Source organism: Balaenoptera ricei, chromosome 2, assembly GCF_028023285.1.
Source record: "Balaenoptera ricei isolate mBalRic1 chromosome 2, mBalRic1.hap2, whole genome shotgun sequence".
Lineage (NCBI taxonomy): Eukaryota > Metazoa > Chordata > Mammalia > Artiodactyla > Balaenopteridae > Balaenoptera > Balaenoptera ricei.
Window position 1 is genome coordinate 114,009,965 of NC_082640.1, and position 13,825 is coordinate 114,023,789.

At 55.1% G+C, this 13,825-nt stretch overlaps 2 protein-coding genes across 2 annotated transcripts; both read left to right on the top strand.

The window, feature by feature from the left end:
• The first annotated feature begins 3,599 nt into the window (after positions 1-3,599).
• IL25 (interleukin 25) lies at positions 3,600-8,980 on the top strand. The gene is made up of 4 exons (XM_059915213.1): positions 3,600-3,609; positions 5,445-5,509; positions 5,689-5,933; positions 8,244-8,980. The coding sequence occupies exons 1-4, from the start codon at positions 3,600-3,602 to the stop codon at positions 8,497-8,499; spliced, it is 576 nt and encodes a 191-aa protein (XP_059771196.1). The 3' UTR covers positions 8,500-8,980.
• Positions 8,981-9,716: 736 nt separating this feature from the next.
• On the top strand, positions 9,717-12,334 carry CMTM5 (CKLF like MARVEL transmembrane domain containing 5). Its single transcript, XM_059915638.1, has 5 exons — positions 9,717-10,001; positions 11,200-11,352; positions 11,776-11,868; positions 12,070-12,154; positions 12,255-12,334. Exons 1-5 carry the CDS (start codon positions 9,876-9,878, stop codon positions 12,263-12,265), a joined length of 468 nt encoding a protein of 155 aa, XP_059771621.1. The 5' UTR covers positions 9,717-9,875; the 3' UTR covers positions 12,266-12,334.
• The last annotated feature ends 1,491 nt before the right edge of the window (positions 12,335-13,825 follow it).

Below are 13,825 nucleotides of genomic sequence, written 5' to 3' on the forward strand. Positions count from 1 at the left end.
CTAAGCAGGAAGGAAGTGCTGGGACCCGGCAAAATGGTGGTTTGGGAGGTGGGCAGTGAGGCTCACTGCCCTTATTGTAGCTGAGCGCCTACCTGGTGCCTGGAGCTAGGTGAGGGGGTTAGAGTGCAAACCTGCAGGAAAACAAGTCTGTGCTTCTGGAGTGCCCAGGCAGGAAATGGAGCCAGTCAGACTCAGGGGTGAATCCTGGTTTGTCAGCTGTGTGACCTTGGTCAAGTTCTGGAACATCTCTGAAGCTCAGTTCCTCATCTGGAACAGTGGCTTTGGTGAGGAGTAAATATATGTAAAGTGCGTAGCACGATGGCCTTTCCTCTTCACCTTGGCTTCCCACAACTCCCCCTGCACCCCCAGCTTGTACCTTCATGAAAGTTCAAAGTGTTTCTTTGTTGAGGGCAGGAGGAGCCTTCTTCCTGTCCTTATGCCTCATCTCTGCCCTCTCCTTCGCAAACTGAGGTTTCAGGTGATTCTAACTTGTTCGGGGAGAGTTCTGGGCTCCAGGTTAGGTTGGAGAAAACCCAGGCTGGGTGGTAGGCTAAGACCCTGGGTGGTCAGCAGCCTCAGGCAGGGGGGCCCTCAGCTTCGGGGCTTGCCTTTGCCACTATTCAGGGGGTAGAAAGGCAGGAACCCCTCCATCAGGCTTTCTGGGTCCCAGTCTTCTCTCCCACTCTTGTCCTTTCCCAGCAGGGCCAACCAGCTGATCTCCTCCTCGTCTCACCCCGTGACCTGTTCTTGTTCTTCCTGCTACTCAGAACTTCTCGGGTGCTCGTGGATTCTTCCAGTTCTCCTCTCTTTGGACCCCACAGCATCCAGATTGGCTGCATTCTAATCCTGGCTCCGACACTAGCCAACTCCAACCTTGGCAAGCTATATGACTTCTGGGAGCCTCTGGTTCCTTGTCTGTCAAATGGGATAATAATGGAACTGAGGATTGAGAGAATCCTGAGAACTGGAATTCCCTGGTGGCGCAGTGGTTAAGAATCGGCCTGCCAGTGCAGGGGACACGGGTTCGAGCCCTGGTCCGTGAAGATCCCACATGCTGCAGAGCAACTAAGCCCGTGCGCCACAACTACTGAAGCCCGTGAGCTTAGAGCCCATGCTTCACAACAAGAGAAGCCACCGCAATGGGAAGCCCACACACAGCAACAAAGAGTAGAAGCCCACGTGCAGCAACGAAGACCCAATGCAGCCAAAAATAAATAAATTTATTTTTTAAAAAAAGATTCATTCATTAAAAAAAAAAAAAAAAAAAAAGAATCCTGAGAACAGTGCCTGGTCCATGATGTGTAAATGTTGGCTCAAAGCAACTGTTACTATTGTTATCTGATGACAGTTCTGTGGGGCAGCAGAATGTCAAGGACACGGAGCTTGCCTTCAGGAAACCCACATCATGTAGATCATGCTTGAATACAGTTGATACCTTCCCACTGAACTTGGCATAAAATCCAAATGCTCCGGACTTCCCTGGTGGCACAGTGGTTAAGAATCTGCCTGCCAGTGGATTCGAGCCCCAGTCCGGGAAGATCCCACATGCCGCAGAGCAACTAAGCCCGTGTGCCACAACTACTGAACCTGCGCTCTAGAGCCCGTGAGCCACAACTACTGAGCCCATGCACCACAATTACTGAAGCCAGTGCACCTGGAGCCTGTGCTCTGCAACAAGAGAAGCCACCGCAATGAGAAGCCCACGCACCCCAACGAAAAGTAGCCCCTGCTCGCTGCAACCAGAGAAAGCCTGCACGCAGCAACGAAGACCCAACACAGCCAAAAATAAAAAATATATATAAATTAAAAAACAAAAAACAATGTTCCTCCACAGCCTTTAAGATCCTGTGTGAGCTGGTCCCTGCCCACCTCTTCACCTCATTTCATCCCACCCTTTCCCTTAGCCTTTGTTTTCTACGCACACTGTCCGTTCTGTTTCTGAAACATGTCAAGCTCTTTCACCTCTAGGACTCTGCATGTGCTGTTCCCTCTGCCTGGACCACTCTTTCCCAGACCCTTTCCATCATCTTGTCAAATTCCACATCTTCAGAAAGGCCTTCCCTGGCTTTTTTTTTAAGTTTTTTTTGATGTGGACCACTTTTAAAGTCTTTATTGAATTTGTTACAGTATTGCTTCTGTTTTATGTTTTGGTTTTTTGGCCGCCAGGCATGTGGGATCTTAGCTCTGACCAGGGATCAAACCTGCACCTCCTGCATTGGAAGGCGAAGTCTTAACTGCTGGACCACCAGGGAAGTTGCCTTCCCTGGCTTTTTAAAGTTAAGTTGCCCCTCCCTCCACCCACCCACCACCTCCCAGTAATTCTCTATTGCTTAACACTGTTTCATTTTCTTCATAGCACTTATTATTATCAGAGATTATCTTGTTTGCTTATTTACCATCTGTCTCCTTCTAAAACCGTAAGCTTCTTGAGGCAGGGACCTTATCTGACTTATCCTTTTCTGCATTCCTAGCATTTAGAATGGTGCCTGGCATATAATAAGTGCTCAATAAATATTTGGCAAATGGGCGAATGAACAGGGCAACCATAACTGTAGGACAAAGTTGAGTAAGCCAAAGGCCCACCATGGGGGAGGCACCAGCCCTGGGCTGGGGGAGGGAGTTGCTAGGCTTTTTGTCCTGTTCACTCTGATTCTCTGCATGTCTCCCAGGCCAGACTGGGTTCTCTTTGAAGGCAGGCTCCAGGCACCTTGTAGCTAAAGGTGATACTACAAATAATTAGCAACTGGTACCATCGTGGCGTCCCCATCAGGACACGGGAGCCTGTTCTGGAGGCCTCCGTCTGGGCCAGGTGGTCTCCCTTTAGTTGCAGGATCACAGGGAGGTTGTAGTGTGGATGTGCTCCAGGCCTGAGGACAGTATCTATTTACCAGCCGGGACAGAAGTAATATTTCAGCATTTTAAACACCAGTGCCCCTGCCTCACCTCAGCTGAGTGCAGATGAGCTTCAGTAGGCCCTGCAGAGCCCTGTGGTTTCAGCACTGTTTCAGGGGCTGCTAGGCTGGTTGGCACTTTTGTGGCCACCCAGATTACCCCCAGCCCGCCTCCCAACCCGCACCAAACATGCACATTTCTACAAGAGAAAAGAGGGCCCTAGGCGAAGAGCTGATCAGAGGCAGGGGAAGGACTTCAAGGCAGTGGGTGAGAACTCGGATGACTTTCTGAGGAAGGGCAGGACAGCCATCGTAGCGTTTTGCAAGCTTTCTTGGCCGAGGTGGGGTGCTTCCTGTCACATCTTCCCTGCTCTTTCCTGCTAGGGGCTGATCTCCTCCCAGAGGCTCAGGGGTGGGACTCTCAGCTGGTCCCCCGTGGCTGCCAGGTCAGGCCCAGGCAGGTGAGGACACCTGGGGAAGCACCCTTGATATTGGGTACTGGGTGAACTTTCCTTTGCTTCCGCTTCTACATTCTCCCCATTGCCACCCCCATCTCTCCACACCCCTAGGGATTCCCTGGAAGCTGAAGTGACTCAGGGTTTCTTAGTCACCCCAAAAGGAAAACCCTCTGGAAAATGTTTCTCATGGCAGGGAGTCATCTTGAGGAGACCCACAGCTGCTCCTGAGATAAGGGTGGAGACTGAGCAAATGGGAAGAGGTGAGTGGGGACATGTGGCTCAGAGCGCAAGTTCTGCGTCAGGCCTGGTCAGGCAGGGGAGACTGCCCTTCAGGGGTTTCCTTAGAGGAGGTCCTGGTACAGAGGCAGGGGACACCCCAAAGGCCTCTCCTGGAGGGGATGTCCCACGCAACCAGCGTGGATCCTTCGCGGCATCAACAAGTGAAACAAGTAGCTGGGATCACTTCCAGCTCTTTCAAGCACGCTGTCCTGCATAGGGGCCAAGATCAAGAGGTCCGGGCCTGTGTCAGCCTCTGAGGCTCTGGTTGGTTTGGGGGAGACCCAAGGGATCCAGCTCTTCTGGAAGTCCCCCTCAAAGGCTTTTCTGGGGTTGGGGGTTGCTCAGGAACACCAAAAGCCACCCTGGGGGCCACGTGCCAGACCTAAGGCTGGGGAAGAGGAAGCTGGAGCCACGGATCCCAGCCAGCAGGGCTGAATGCCTGAGTGGGCAGGAATGCCCTGTGGCCTGGGGCAGCTTCAGGTGAGACCTGTCCCAGCCCATGCCCAGGTGAGTAGGAAAGCCCTTACAGGTGGGCTTCCCTTCCATCTGCAGCCAACCAGGGGTCAGCACAGTGTGGCATCTCCATGCCAGGTAAAGCACATGCAAATCAGGAAACATCATTCTAGAGACAATGTCTGTGTATGGGTGTGTTGGCGTGGGGCAGGGTGGCGTTGTGGGTGTGCTGAATGAAGGGGGTTGATGGACAAGGATGAAGAGAAAAGGGTGGGAGGGAAGGAGGCAAAGAGCCCCCCAGATGGGGTGGCCCCTGGCTGACCTGAGTCTTTGGGGCCAGGCCCAGCTAGAGCCTTGCCAGAGCGCACATACCCCCTCCTGGCCGACAGTGGTCCATGGAGCTGAGCCTGAGTGGGCTCACCCCCTGGCCTGAGAGTGGCAGCTCCCCCTGCCGTGGTCCTCATGCCCAAGGCCCAGGGAGTAGGGGTGGGGGCAGGCTGATCTGGGAGCTGGGTGTTCCTGTTGGCTCTTAGATGAGGCTGTCACCTTGCCCCTCCTATTCCTGGCTCTGCCTTCTCATTCGTGCGATGGGAACAGTCACCCACCGCTCCTTCCATCAGGCCCTGCACATCCAGCCAACAAATTGATGGCTCCAGGCCTTCCCGGCAGCCTGTGGGGTTAGGCCTGTATCCCTAGCCCAAAGCGGGTCAGGAAAGTGCGGGATGGGGGTGGGGTGGCCCCCGGGGAGGGCGGGTAGAAGTTAGGGAGCGGGTAATGGACAGTGAAGAGAAGTCATAGTTGATTGTGGTCATAGAAGTTGGGGTCATCGAAGATGAGGAAGGGGTCAGAGAACAGAAGGGGTCAGAGAACAAGGAGATAGAGGGAAATGTTCACTAAGGTCGGTGATCAGGAGGACATCTGAGAAGAAAGGGAAGAGAAGAGACAAGACCATGGGTGGGAGTAGCAGGGATCGTAGAAACTAGGCCTCTTGGAGAGAGACCAGGATGGCGTTCCCTAATTTTGGGTACCAAGCGAACCAGGGAAATTCCAATAATGCCTGTTCTCAAAGGCATAGAATAGCAGGATACTATTGCTTTGACCCATGCCCGGAAAAGTATAAAGAACAAAGTTTACCCAAAAGGTTTTCGGGCTTACAATGATGTTAATCACAACTTCTGTGAGTCTAGCATTTAAATCAGCTTTTGAAAACACTTTCAAGTTTTTTGGGTTTTCTTTTTTTTTTTTTTTGGTTTGGTTTTGTGTTTTAATCTCAGGTCACACCCTCCAAAAGGTAGTGGAAATAAATTTGAATAAACAAAACAGGTTTGCTGCAGATAAAAGCAGGACTCCTAAACTGCTCCAGTCAACCTGCTTCCACAAGGCCCTGCCGTCAGCCAGGCTGGGCAAGCAGCATCCGGCGTGTACCAAGTGAGTGCGCAGAGGCCTGGCTGGGACGGTGCTGAGCAGGGCCGGAGCAGAGATGTGGCTGGGGTGGAGGGAGCTCTCAGGTTTGGGGCTGGGGACCAGATGGGGCATGAATCCAGGATCTCAGGGAGGGGGCACCCGGACTAAGTGGAAGCAGTTTTCTCACTGGCCTTTTCCTACAGGTGGTTGCATCTTTGGCAATGGTCTTGGGAACCCACACCCTCCATTTGCGGCCCCAGAAGGGCTGTACCCCCTGGCCCAGCTGCTGCCCCAGCAAAGGACAGAACCCCACTGAGAAGTGGCTGAAGTGGGACACTGTGCTTATGCCTCCCCCAGAGACCACCAGCCTTGCCCACCACCCGGGATCCTGCAAGGCCAGTGAAGACGGACCCCTCAACAGCCGGTCCATCGCCCCCTGGAGATACAAGTGAGTCTGCTGGCCCCTGTCCCCTCCCAAACACCTGCTCGTGTGCTGGTCAGCGTGTGTGCGAGGGACCAGGGGAGTTCCAGACAGTTCCAGCCTATCTGCCCCCTTTTACCTCAGGGAGGTTATCAAGTTTGGGTGTTAGACAAGGCCTAACTCTGACTCTTATTGGGTGACCTTGGGCCAATCACTCAAGTGTTCAAAGCTTAGTTTTTTTCATCTGTAAAATAATATTCCATAGGCTAATGGTGCAGCTCATATGAAATAAGATATGAAAAATCTGTACTTAGTACAGAAAATGTTGGTTTCTTCCTTTCTTCTTCTTCCTCTACTTCTTCTCCTCCTCCTCCCTTTCTCTCTTTCCTCCTCCTCTTCCTTCTTCTCCTTCTCCTTCCCCTACAATGGCTGTGTTTTTCTAACTAAAATATCAGAGAATAATGTACAATACAGGCACGAAGCAGCCCAATACCAAATGCTACTGCCCTGAGCCATGAATGGGTTATAATTATACCCTCCCTCTGCTCTGGGGGGGCAGCTGGGTGGTTGGAGCCCCAGGCTGGTTATCTTTGATCATGAGCAGTCTTATTCTTTTGCTGTGTGCCACACACATAATCCTCTATTTGTGTCATGATGTAAAAAAATATTAGGAAGCCCTGAAATCGGGACAATGAATAAAAATATTAAAAATTAGTGCCTTAGGGATCCCAAACATATTTCTCTTGCAGTCTTGCGTCCTCACGGGGTGTCTGTGTTCCCACTCTCTGTAAGTCTAGCTCTGGCTTAGCCTTGGCTTTGGGGATGGATGGAGAAGGTCAGTGGGTAGGGAGGGGTCAGCTTTGATTGAGACTAGATCCAAGGTGGAGACTGTAGGTCACTATGCTTTGAAGTGGTCTCAGAAGGCTGGCTAGATTCTGGGATAAATCTAAAGAGGCGGGAGCCCCTTTGGGGAGGCTGGGTACCAGATGGCTGACTCGGCTGGGATCTAGACCCCCGGTTGGGAGGCCGTGAACCCCTGATAACCACTCTGCTGTTCTTCCCCAAAGCATGTTCTTTGCAACTCTTGTCCCACAAGCTGTTCCTCAGAAAAAAAAAAAATGATGATGTCAAGTAAGTGGGGGAAAAACTGCTGCAGGCCTCACTCCTTGGAGGTTCCCAGTGTGCCCAGCACCTTCACGGCAAGAAGTCCGCAGAGAAGAAACCATTAAACTCAGCACTTTCCAGACTCATTCGGCCACAGACCCCTTCTGCTGTAGCGTATTTATTGAGGAATGCCACTCTGGGAAATGCCACACTAGCTGAGCCCCAGTTTGCGAAGGCCTGTCTGTTTGGAGGATGGTTTTACAACCTAGGGGCTGTTTCCCTCTGGGCTTCTGGGGTCCCAGACCTTTGGAGCACCTAATTTTCACGTCTTTTAGGGACCATGAAATCCTTTTAGAATAAGTCAATAAGTCTTACCACACACTCTTATGTGTCCTTATAATACATGCACAGCCGGTGTCTGGAGGACGGGCAGGATATGGCGGATAGTGGCTTCCTCTGGGGAGGGGGATGGGGGAGACAGACTGTCAGCCTTCACTTGATGCTTTCTTTTTTATTTATTTATTTATTTATTTATTTATTTATGGCTGTGTTGGGTCTTCGTTTCTGTGTGAGGGCCCTTTCTAGTTGTGGCAAGTGGGGGCCACTCTTCATCACGGTGCACGGACCTCTCATCATCGCGGCCTCTCCCGTTGCAGAGCACAGGCTCCAGACGCGCAGGCTCAGCAACTGTGGCTCACGGGCCCAGTTGCTCCGCGGCATGTGGGATCTTCCCAGACCAGGGCTTGAACTCGTGTCCCCTGCATTGGCAGGCAGATTCTCAACCACTGCGCCACCAGGGAAGCCCCGATGCTTTCTTATACTTGGATATAAGAGCAGTTTTTACTTTAAAATTTAAAAAACCCTAAAAAATAATAACAATTACAAAAAGGAACCTCAGGCTAGAGCCCAGTGTATGTATCAGATGGAACCAGGGCTGGTCTGGTGGAGGCTCTGGTGGAGCTGCTCACCTGCCCCGCCTCCCTTAGGGCTCCGGGACCAGTTGGAAAGTCACTCTTCTATCCCCGACCCTCACTAACAGTTGGGGGAAATAAATCCCAGGGAAGAGGGGGAGACTTGTTCAAAGCCACCTGACACGTGGGTACCAGAGCTAGAATAAGAAGCCAAGCCCCCGACAGTCCTGGCATTTCCACCCTGGGCCCTCGCTGCTCCTGGCCGGTCCCCTGTTTGCCGGCCAGCCTTACCCCCGGGACCTGACGCTTGCCACCCCTGCAGGTTGGACAGAGACTTGAACTGGCTGCCCTTGGACCTGTACCGCGCACGTTGCCTGTGTCCACACTGCGTCAGCCTCCAGACAGGCTCCCACATGGACCCCCTCGGAAACTCGGAGCTGCTCTACCACAACCAGACCGTTTTCTACAGGTGGCCGTGCCCTGGAAAGCAGGGCGCGCATGATGGCTACTGCCTGGAACGCAGGCTCTACCCCGTCTCCTTGGCTTGTGTGTGCATGCGGCCCTGTGTGATGGCCTAGCTGGGCCGCCCGTGGCTGGTCCCTGGTCAAACACTGGAGCTGGGTGTACAACCACCTGTTGCCACGGTGAGCCAGGACGCCCGAACGCTCAGCCCCTCCAAGGCACCACCTGGAGCAGCAGGATCTTGGGACAGGATGGGGGACTTTGCGGGGAACCGCACTTTGCACTTTTTGAAGTGGATGGGAAATGCAGGGCGAATCCAAGGCAGCAGCAGCGGCTGCTTATGGCCCCTGGAAACTGACATCCTCGCATTTCCTCCTGCGAAAAGTCTTCAAAGCTCTGCCTGTTTCTGTCTCTTCTTTCCTTCCACTCCCAGCTGCCCTGGTGCAGTGCAGGCACTTTCTGAAATTTTTCCCTTTGCCAATGGAGAGCCCTTCATTTCATTTGTTCGTCCGTTCATTCATTCATTCATTCATCAAACACTCAGTGAGCATCTACTTTGGATGCTCTACCTTACACATCCTGGTATAGTTACTAATCTTTTGACATGAGTGCCTTTGAGGAAAAGGCTGTTATTGAGCATAGAGAGAATTATCCGAATAAATAATCTGTATTTAAAAGTGGCCTAATTTGTCTTTGGCATCCCTGGTGCCTGAACATCTTGTGGTCCCCAGCCTGGTCCCTCTTCCTCCCCACTGTCAGCCCGCACCTACTGCTCTCTCCCTCTGCCCTCCAGAGTTTCCGCTGTGGCCCCCCATCCCTCCCCTTCCCTGGCTCCCTGGCCCAGCCCTAAACACTGGGGTGGGGGTCAGGCCGCCCTCCTGGCATGCTGGAGAGACAGAGGCCCATTGAGGTACTGCAGCAGGCACACAGCACCCCCTTGTCCCCCAACAATCTGCCTTTGTCCTCAGTTCTGGCTGCTACTGCTTGGTTCTGGGGGGTGCTGCCTGGGCTGGGCTCCAGCTCCCACCCTCCCTAAAAGGAAAATGGAGAAAGGATGGTGAGGAAGAGGGTTAAGGTTAGGGAAGAGGGCCACAAACTTCCTCAGGCTTGGGTCCTTGGGGGCTCCTAGGCCGGCCCATTTCTCGGCTCACCTCCCAGCTCATCCTGGTTTCTCCGCAGACCTCCTCCCCACCGCCCTTCTCCCCTCTGCGGGCAGGCGGGGTTGGGCTCCAAGTAAGGGGAGGGTTGACCACTCCCCCCTTGCCCGCGCCTGCCCTCCCATGTGCTGTCTGGGGGGCAGTGCACGCACCAGCCGAGCACTCTGGGCAGCCGCCTTCTCCAGGGTCCCACAGCAGGCCTGCCCGCTTCACTTTCAGGTTTCTCGCAGTGCCTTCCTGCTCCTCTCTGCTTCCCCATCCTGACAGTTTTCCATTTTCCTGTTTTCCTTCCTGGCTGGTGGCAGTGGGGGCTGTGCCCGGTGGGCCCCGTGGAGATGCTCAGTGCTTGGAATCGCCGGGACCGGCCCCCTGAAGAGGGGGCAGCTGCGGGGCTCCAGGGCTTCACCGTGGACAGGACGTTCCTCTCGTCCCTCAAAGGCATCCTGCTGGAAACTGAGCTGGTAACAGCTGCCTCCCTGACCTGCAGCCTCCATCTCCCGGCCCCGGCCCCCGCCCAGGGCTCAGCCCTCAGCAGCCTCCCTCCCCCGGCTCTCAGCACACCCCTCCGGCCCCAGCTGCCCCCCAGCCAGGGCTCAACCCTCAGCAGCCTCCCTCCCCAGGCTCTTAGGACACCCCTCCGGCCCCAGCTGCCCCACCCCCAGGCTCAGCCCTCAGCAGCCTCCCTCCCCAGGCTCTCAGGACACCCCTCCAGCCCCAGCTGCCCCCCCCCCAGGGCTCACCCCTCAGCAGCCTCCCTTCCCAGGCTCTTAGGACACCCCTCCGGCCCCACCCCCCCACCCAGCCCCGCATCTCCCATCTGGAGGCAGTCACAGCAGGTTTCAGTTGCTGCAGGAAGGATTGAAGTTAAACAGAGGACAGCTCTCTGGGACATCGAGGGGGTGTGAGGCACAGGGATGGGACAGCGGTAACGCCAGCCGGTCACGCCAGCCGGTCTTCCCCCCGGGCTTTATGATGGCCACTTCTTGGCATGTCCGAGAAGTTCAACTACCAAAAAGGCCAGACTTCCTGCAGCCCCACTTTATCTGCTGCTTGCTCCCCATGAACATCTGTCCTCAGGAAAGGAGCTTCCCTTAGTCACTTAGCAAGACCTACTAGTAAACTTAAGTCTTCTGCATATGTGCCATCCTACATCGCCAGAGCTGAGGGGACCCCAGAGTCCACCCTGGAGCATCTGCCCTCTAAACCTTGCCTCTTGGCATGGAACCAGAGGCTCTGGTCCTTGTCAGAAGAGTTTTAGGCATCCAGGAGTGGGGGAAGTGTTATGGGGCATGGGGTGCCTCCTGGGGCCACAGGCTGATGTGGGCGCCACTCCAGGGGCTGGCGTTCCCATTGTACTCGGAGCTAAAGGGGGACCCACTCTCTTGTGGATTTCACAGAGTGGCGGCCCCTGGAGCCGTGCAGCTTGGCCAAACTGCTGGGGCTACTGGGATCCCGGGGCAGGGGGAGCATGGGCGGGCAGAGGTGGGGGGCCAGAGTCGGACGTCAATAGGCAAAAGCCCTGGATGTGGCTCCAGGAATGGTGAGACCTCCAAGGACAGGTGGTGGGGCCGGCTGGGGGAGCTCCGGGGAGGGAGAGGGCAAAGGTCTGGCTGTGCCTGTGTCCCCTTCCTGGCAAGCTTCCCACCCTCTGTCCCGCAGGCCCTGACCTTCATCATCTTCGTCTGTTTCACGGCCTCCATCTCCGCCTACATGGCTGCTGCGCTACTGGAGTTCTTCATCACACTAGCCTTCCTCTTCCTCTACGCCACCCAGTACTACCAGCGCTTCGATCGGCTGAACTGGCCCTGTCTGGTGAGGGACCCTGCCTCCCCCACCCCGTTCTTGTCCCTTTCTTCTCTGCACGTTGAATTTTCCTTTCCTCTCCCAGCCTCTCTCCTTTTCCTGGTTTAGCAAGGAGTCCGGCTCCCATACCCAGCACTCAAACACTCCTTTGACCCACATCCCTCAGATCCGCTCCCTTGTCCAGGTCCAGCCCCAGCCCAGGCCCCTGGCTTCTCGTCCTGGTCCTGGTCGCTCTGCATTTATCTTCATCCCTCCCCTGGGGAGCTGTGTGAGTTCTCTCTCTATCTCTCAAGCACTTTATGTTGTGTCCAAGGGTATCTCCATGTAGGGATTCACAGTGCCTGAGGGTCAAGCTGCTGACTAGCCTGGAAAACCTCAGGGTGATGCCCCCTGCCCTCTGCTTCCCTTTGACCCTGGACCCCCAACCCCCAGGACTTCCTCCGCTGTGTCAGCGCCAGCATCATCTTCCTGGTGGTCTCCTTTGCGGCTGTGACCTCCCGGGACGGAGCTGCCATTGCTGCTTTTGTGAGTCAGCCCCACAGAGCTCTCTGGCTCCCCAAGGACCTTTGGCTGGTGGTTGCACACTTTGTGTGCCTCTCTCCACCCCAAGCTCAACCCAGTGCCCGGGGTCTGCCTCACACCTTGCCCCATATCACCCACCTCCCTCTCCCCAGTATCAATGGCCTGATGGCCTTTGTTGTGCCATCCCTGCTCCAACTCCCACAGGTTTTTGGCATCATCCTGGTTTCCGTCTTTGCCTACGATGCCTTCAAGATCTACCGGACTGAGATGGCACCCAGGGCCACCCAGGGTGAGTGCCTGTGCTCTGGGGAGAGGAGATGCCCCCTCCACCCCCTGCCCCAGCTACCCCACCCTGCCATGCCCTACCCCACCTGGCTCCATCTTCACAGGGGACCAGTAGTGATACTGGGGCTACCTGGCTCCTGAGCCCAGCCAGAAAAGGGGGACAGCAGAGCCCAGACACGTCTCCTATGGACTCACTAGCTCCCCAGCCTACTGTCCATCACCCCAGCCTACAGCGATGGAGCCAGGCCTGAGAAGTCACCGGGGATTTGTCTGTGGGACCTGGTGTTCTGAGATCTGGCTTCTGATGAAGCTCGGCCAGGGAGGGGGTGTTATGGACGAAGGGGAGGGTACAGGAGGAAGCTGGTCATTCCCAAATTAAAAGACTTGAATCCTACTGGTGAATCTTTTTCTTCCCCCCAAATTAGGCAGATTAGGAATGCCAAAGAGTATTCATGGGAGTGTTGCCTGGAGCAGGTCACGGTCCCTTCTCTGGGACCAGGTGTGAACAATGAGGAAGGGGGAGCTTAGACATCCTTCAACATAAAGCTTCCATGCCACAACTCTTGTGTGCAAGGCCACCTTGCGGTGTGCCTGGTGGCCGGGCACCCAGGCTTCTGTGTCTGAGAAGGCGCAAGCCTTCCGGATGTGAATGAGTGCCCACTTGCCAAGCTTTTCACACCCCGGTCTTAGTGCGTTTGAGGTGCGGTGCTTGCCTGGGGCGTGTGTAGAGCTCCCCCTGGTGGTGTGGGGAGGACTTGGCCCGCAGGCTGCCAGGGAGAGGTCAGCATCAGATGAGGGCAGAGATTCCCACATTGCTGGAGCTGCATGAGCCCTCAGATATCAGCTGGTTCAATGCCCTCAATTCACATAAGAGAGGACACGCCCAGTTAGGGGAAGTGACCTCTTTATTTGTGACAGAGTTAGGGCTGGAGCCCAGCTCTCCTAACACCTGAACAGGTGTTCTGGATATTGTACTGAGCCCCTGTAACTCATAAAAAATGGCCCAGCCTCATTTCCAGCTCCCTCCACCAGCAGGTCCACCTTCCCAGCTTGCCAGTGCCTCAGCAGGACATTTCCTGAGCATCCCATGTGCAGACCCCGTGCTGGGTCCCAGGGATTCAGAGGTGCCCAGCAGGCCCATCCTTGAACACTCACAGATGGGAAGAAGACCAGCTAGTGAAGGGCAGTCATGGCTCAGGGGGACTTTGGAGTCAGCCCTGCCTGGCCCGTGACAGCTCAGTGTGGCCGGGACATCCTTGCCCAGCCCCGCAGAGCCCAGCGTGGCCTAGCTCGTCCAAGCTGACTTGCTAGCCCCTCTCCAGTGCTTCTGTGTCCCTGCCCTGAAATGCCTTCCTTCTTCTAGGGTGCTCCTTCCAGATGCAGGCCCCAGCACCCAAGCCCTGCCTGAACCTGAACTCTGGTAGAGTTGCTCTGCTCCCCTCGGTGCTAACCACCAGCCACTCTTGGTCTGGCTTTTCCTGCCTCTGGGTTCCTGTTCTCCTGACCTCATGTCCTGGCTCCTCGCCGGAACTGGTAGCCTCTCCAGGGCTGGAACCGACTGGCTTTTGTGTTTCTCTGGTCTCTGCTCACAGTTCTCAGGACTTTACCGACGGGCTATTCTCAAGACTGGTGACCGACCTTGCGCAGGCGGCGGTCAAGGCCTCAGAAGAGGGAG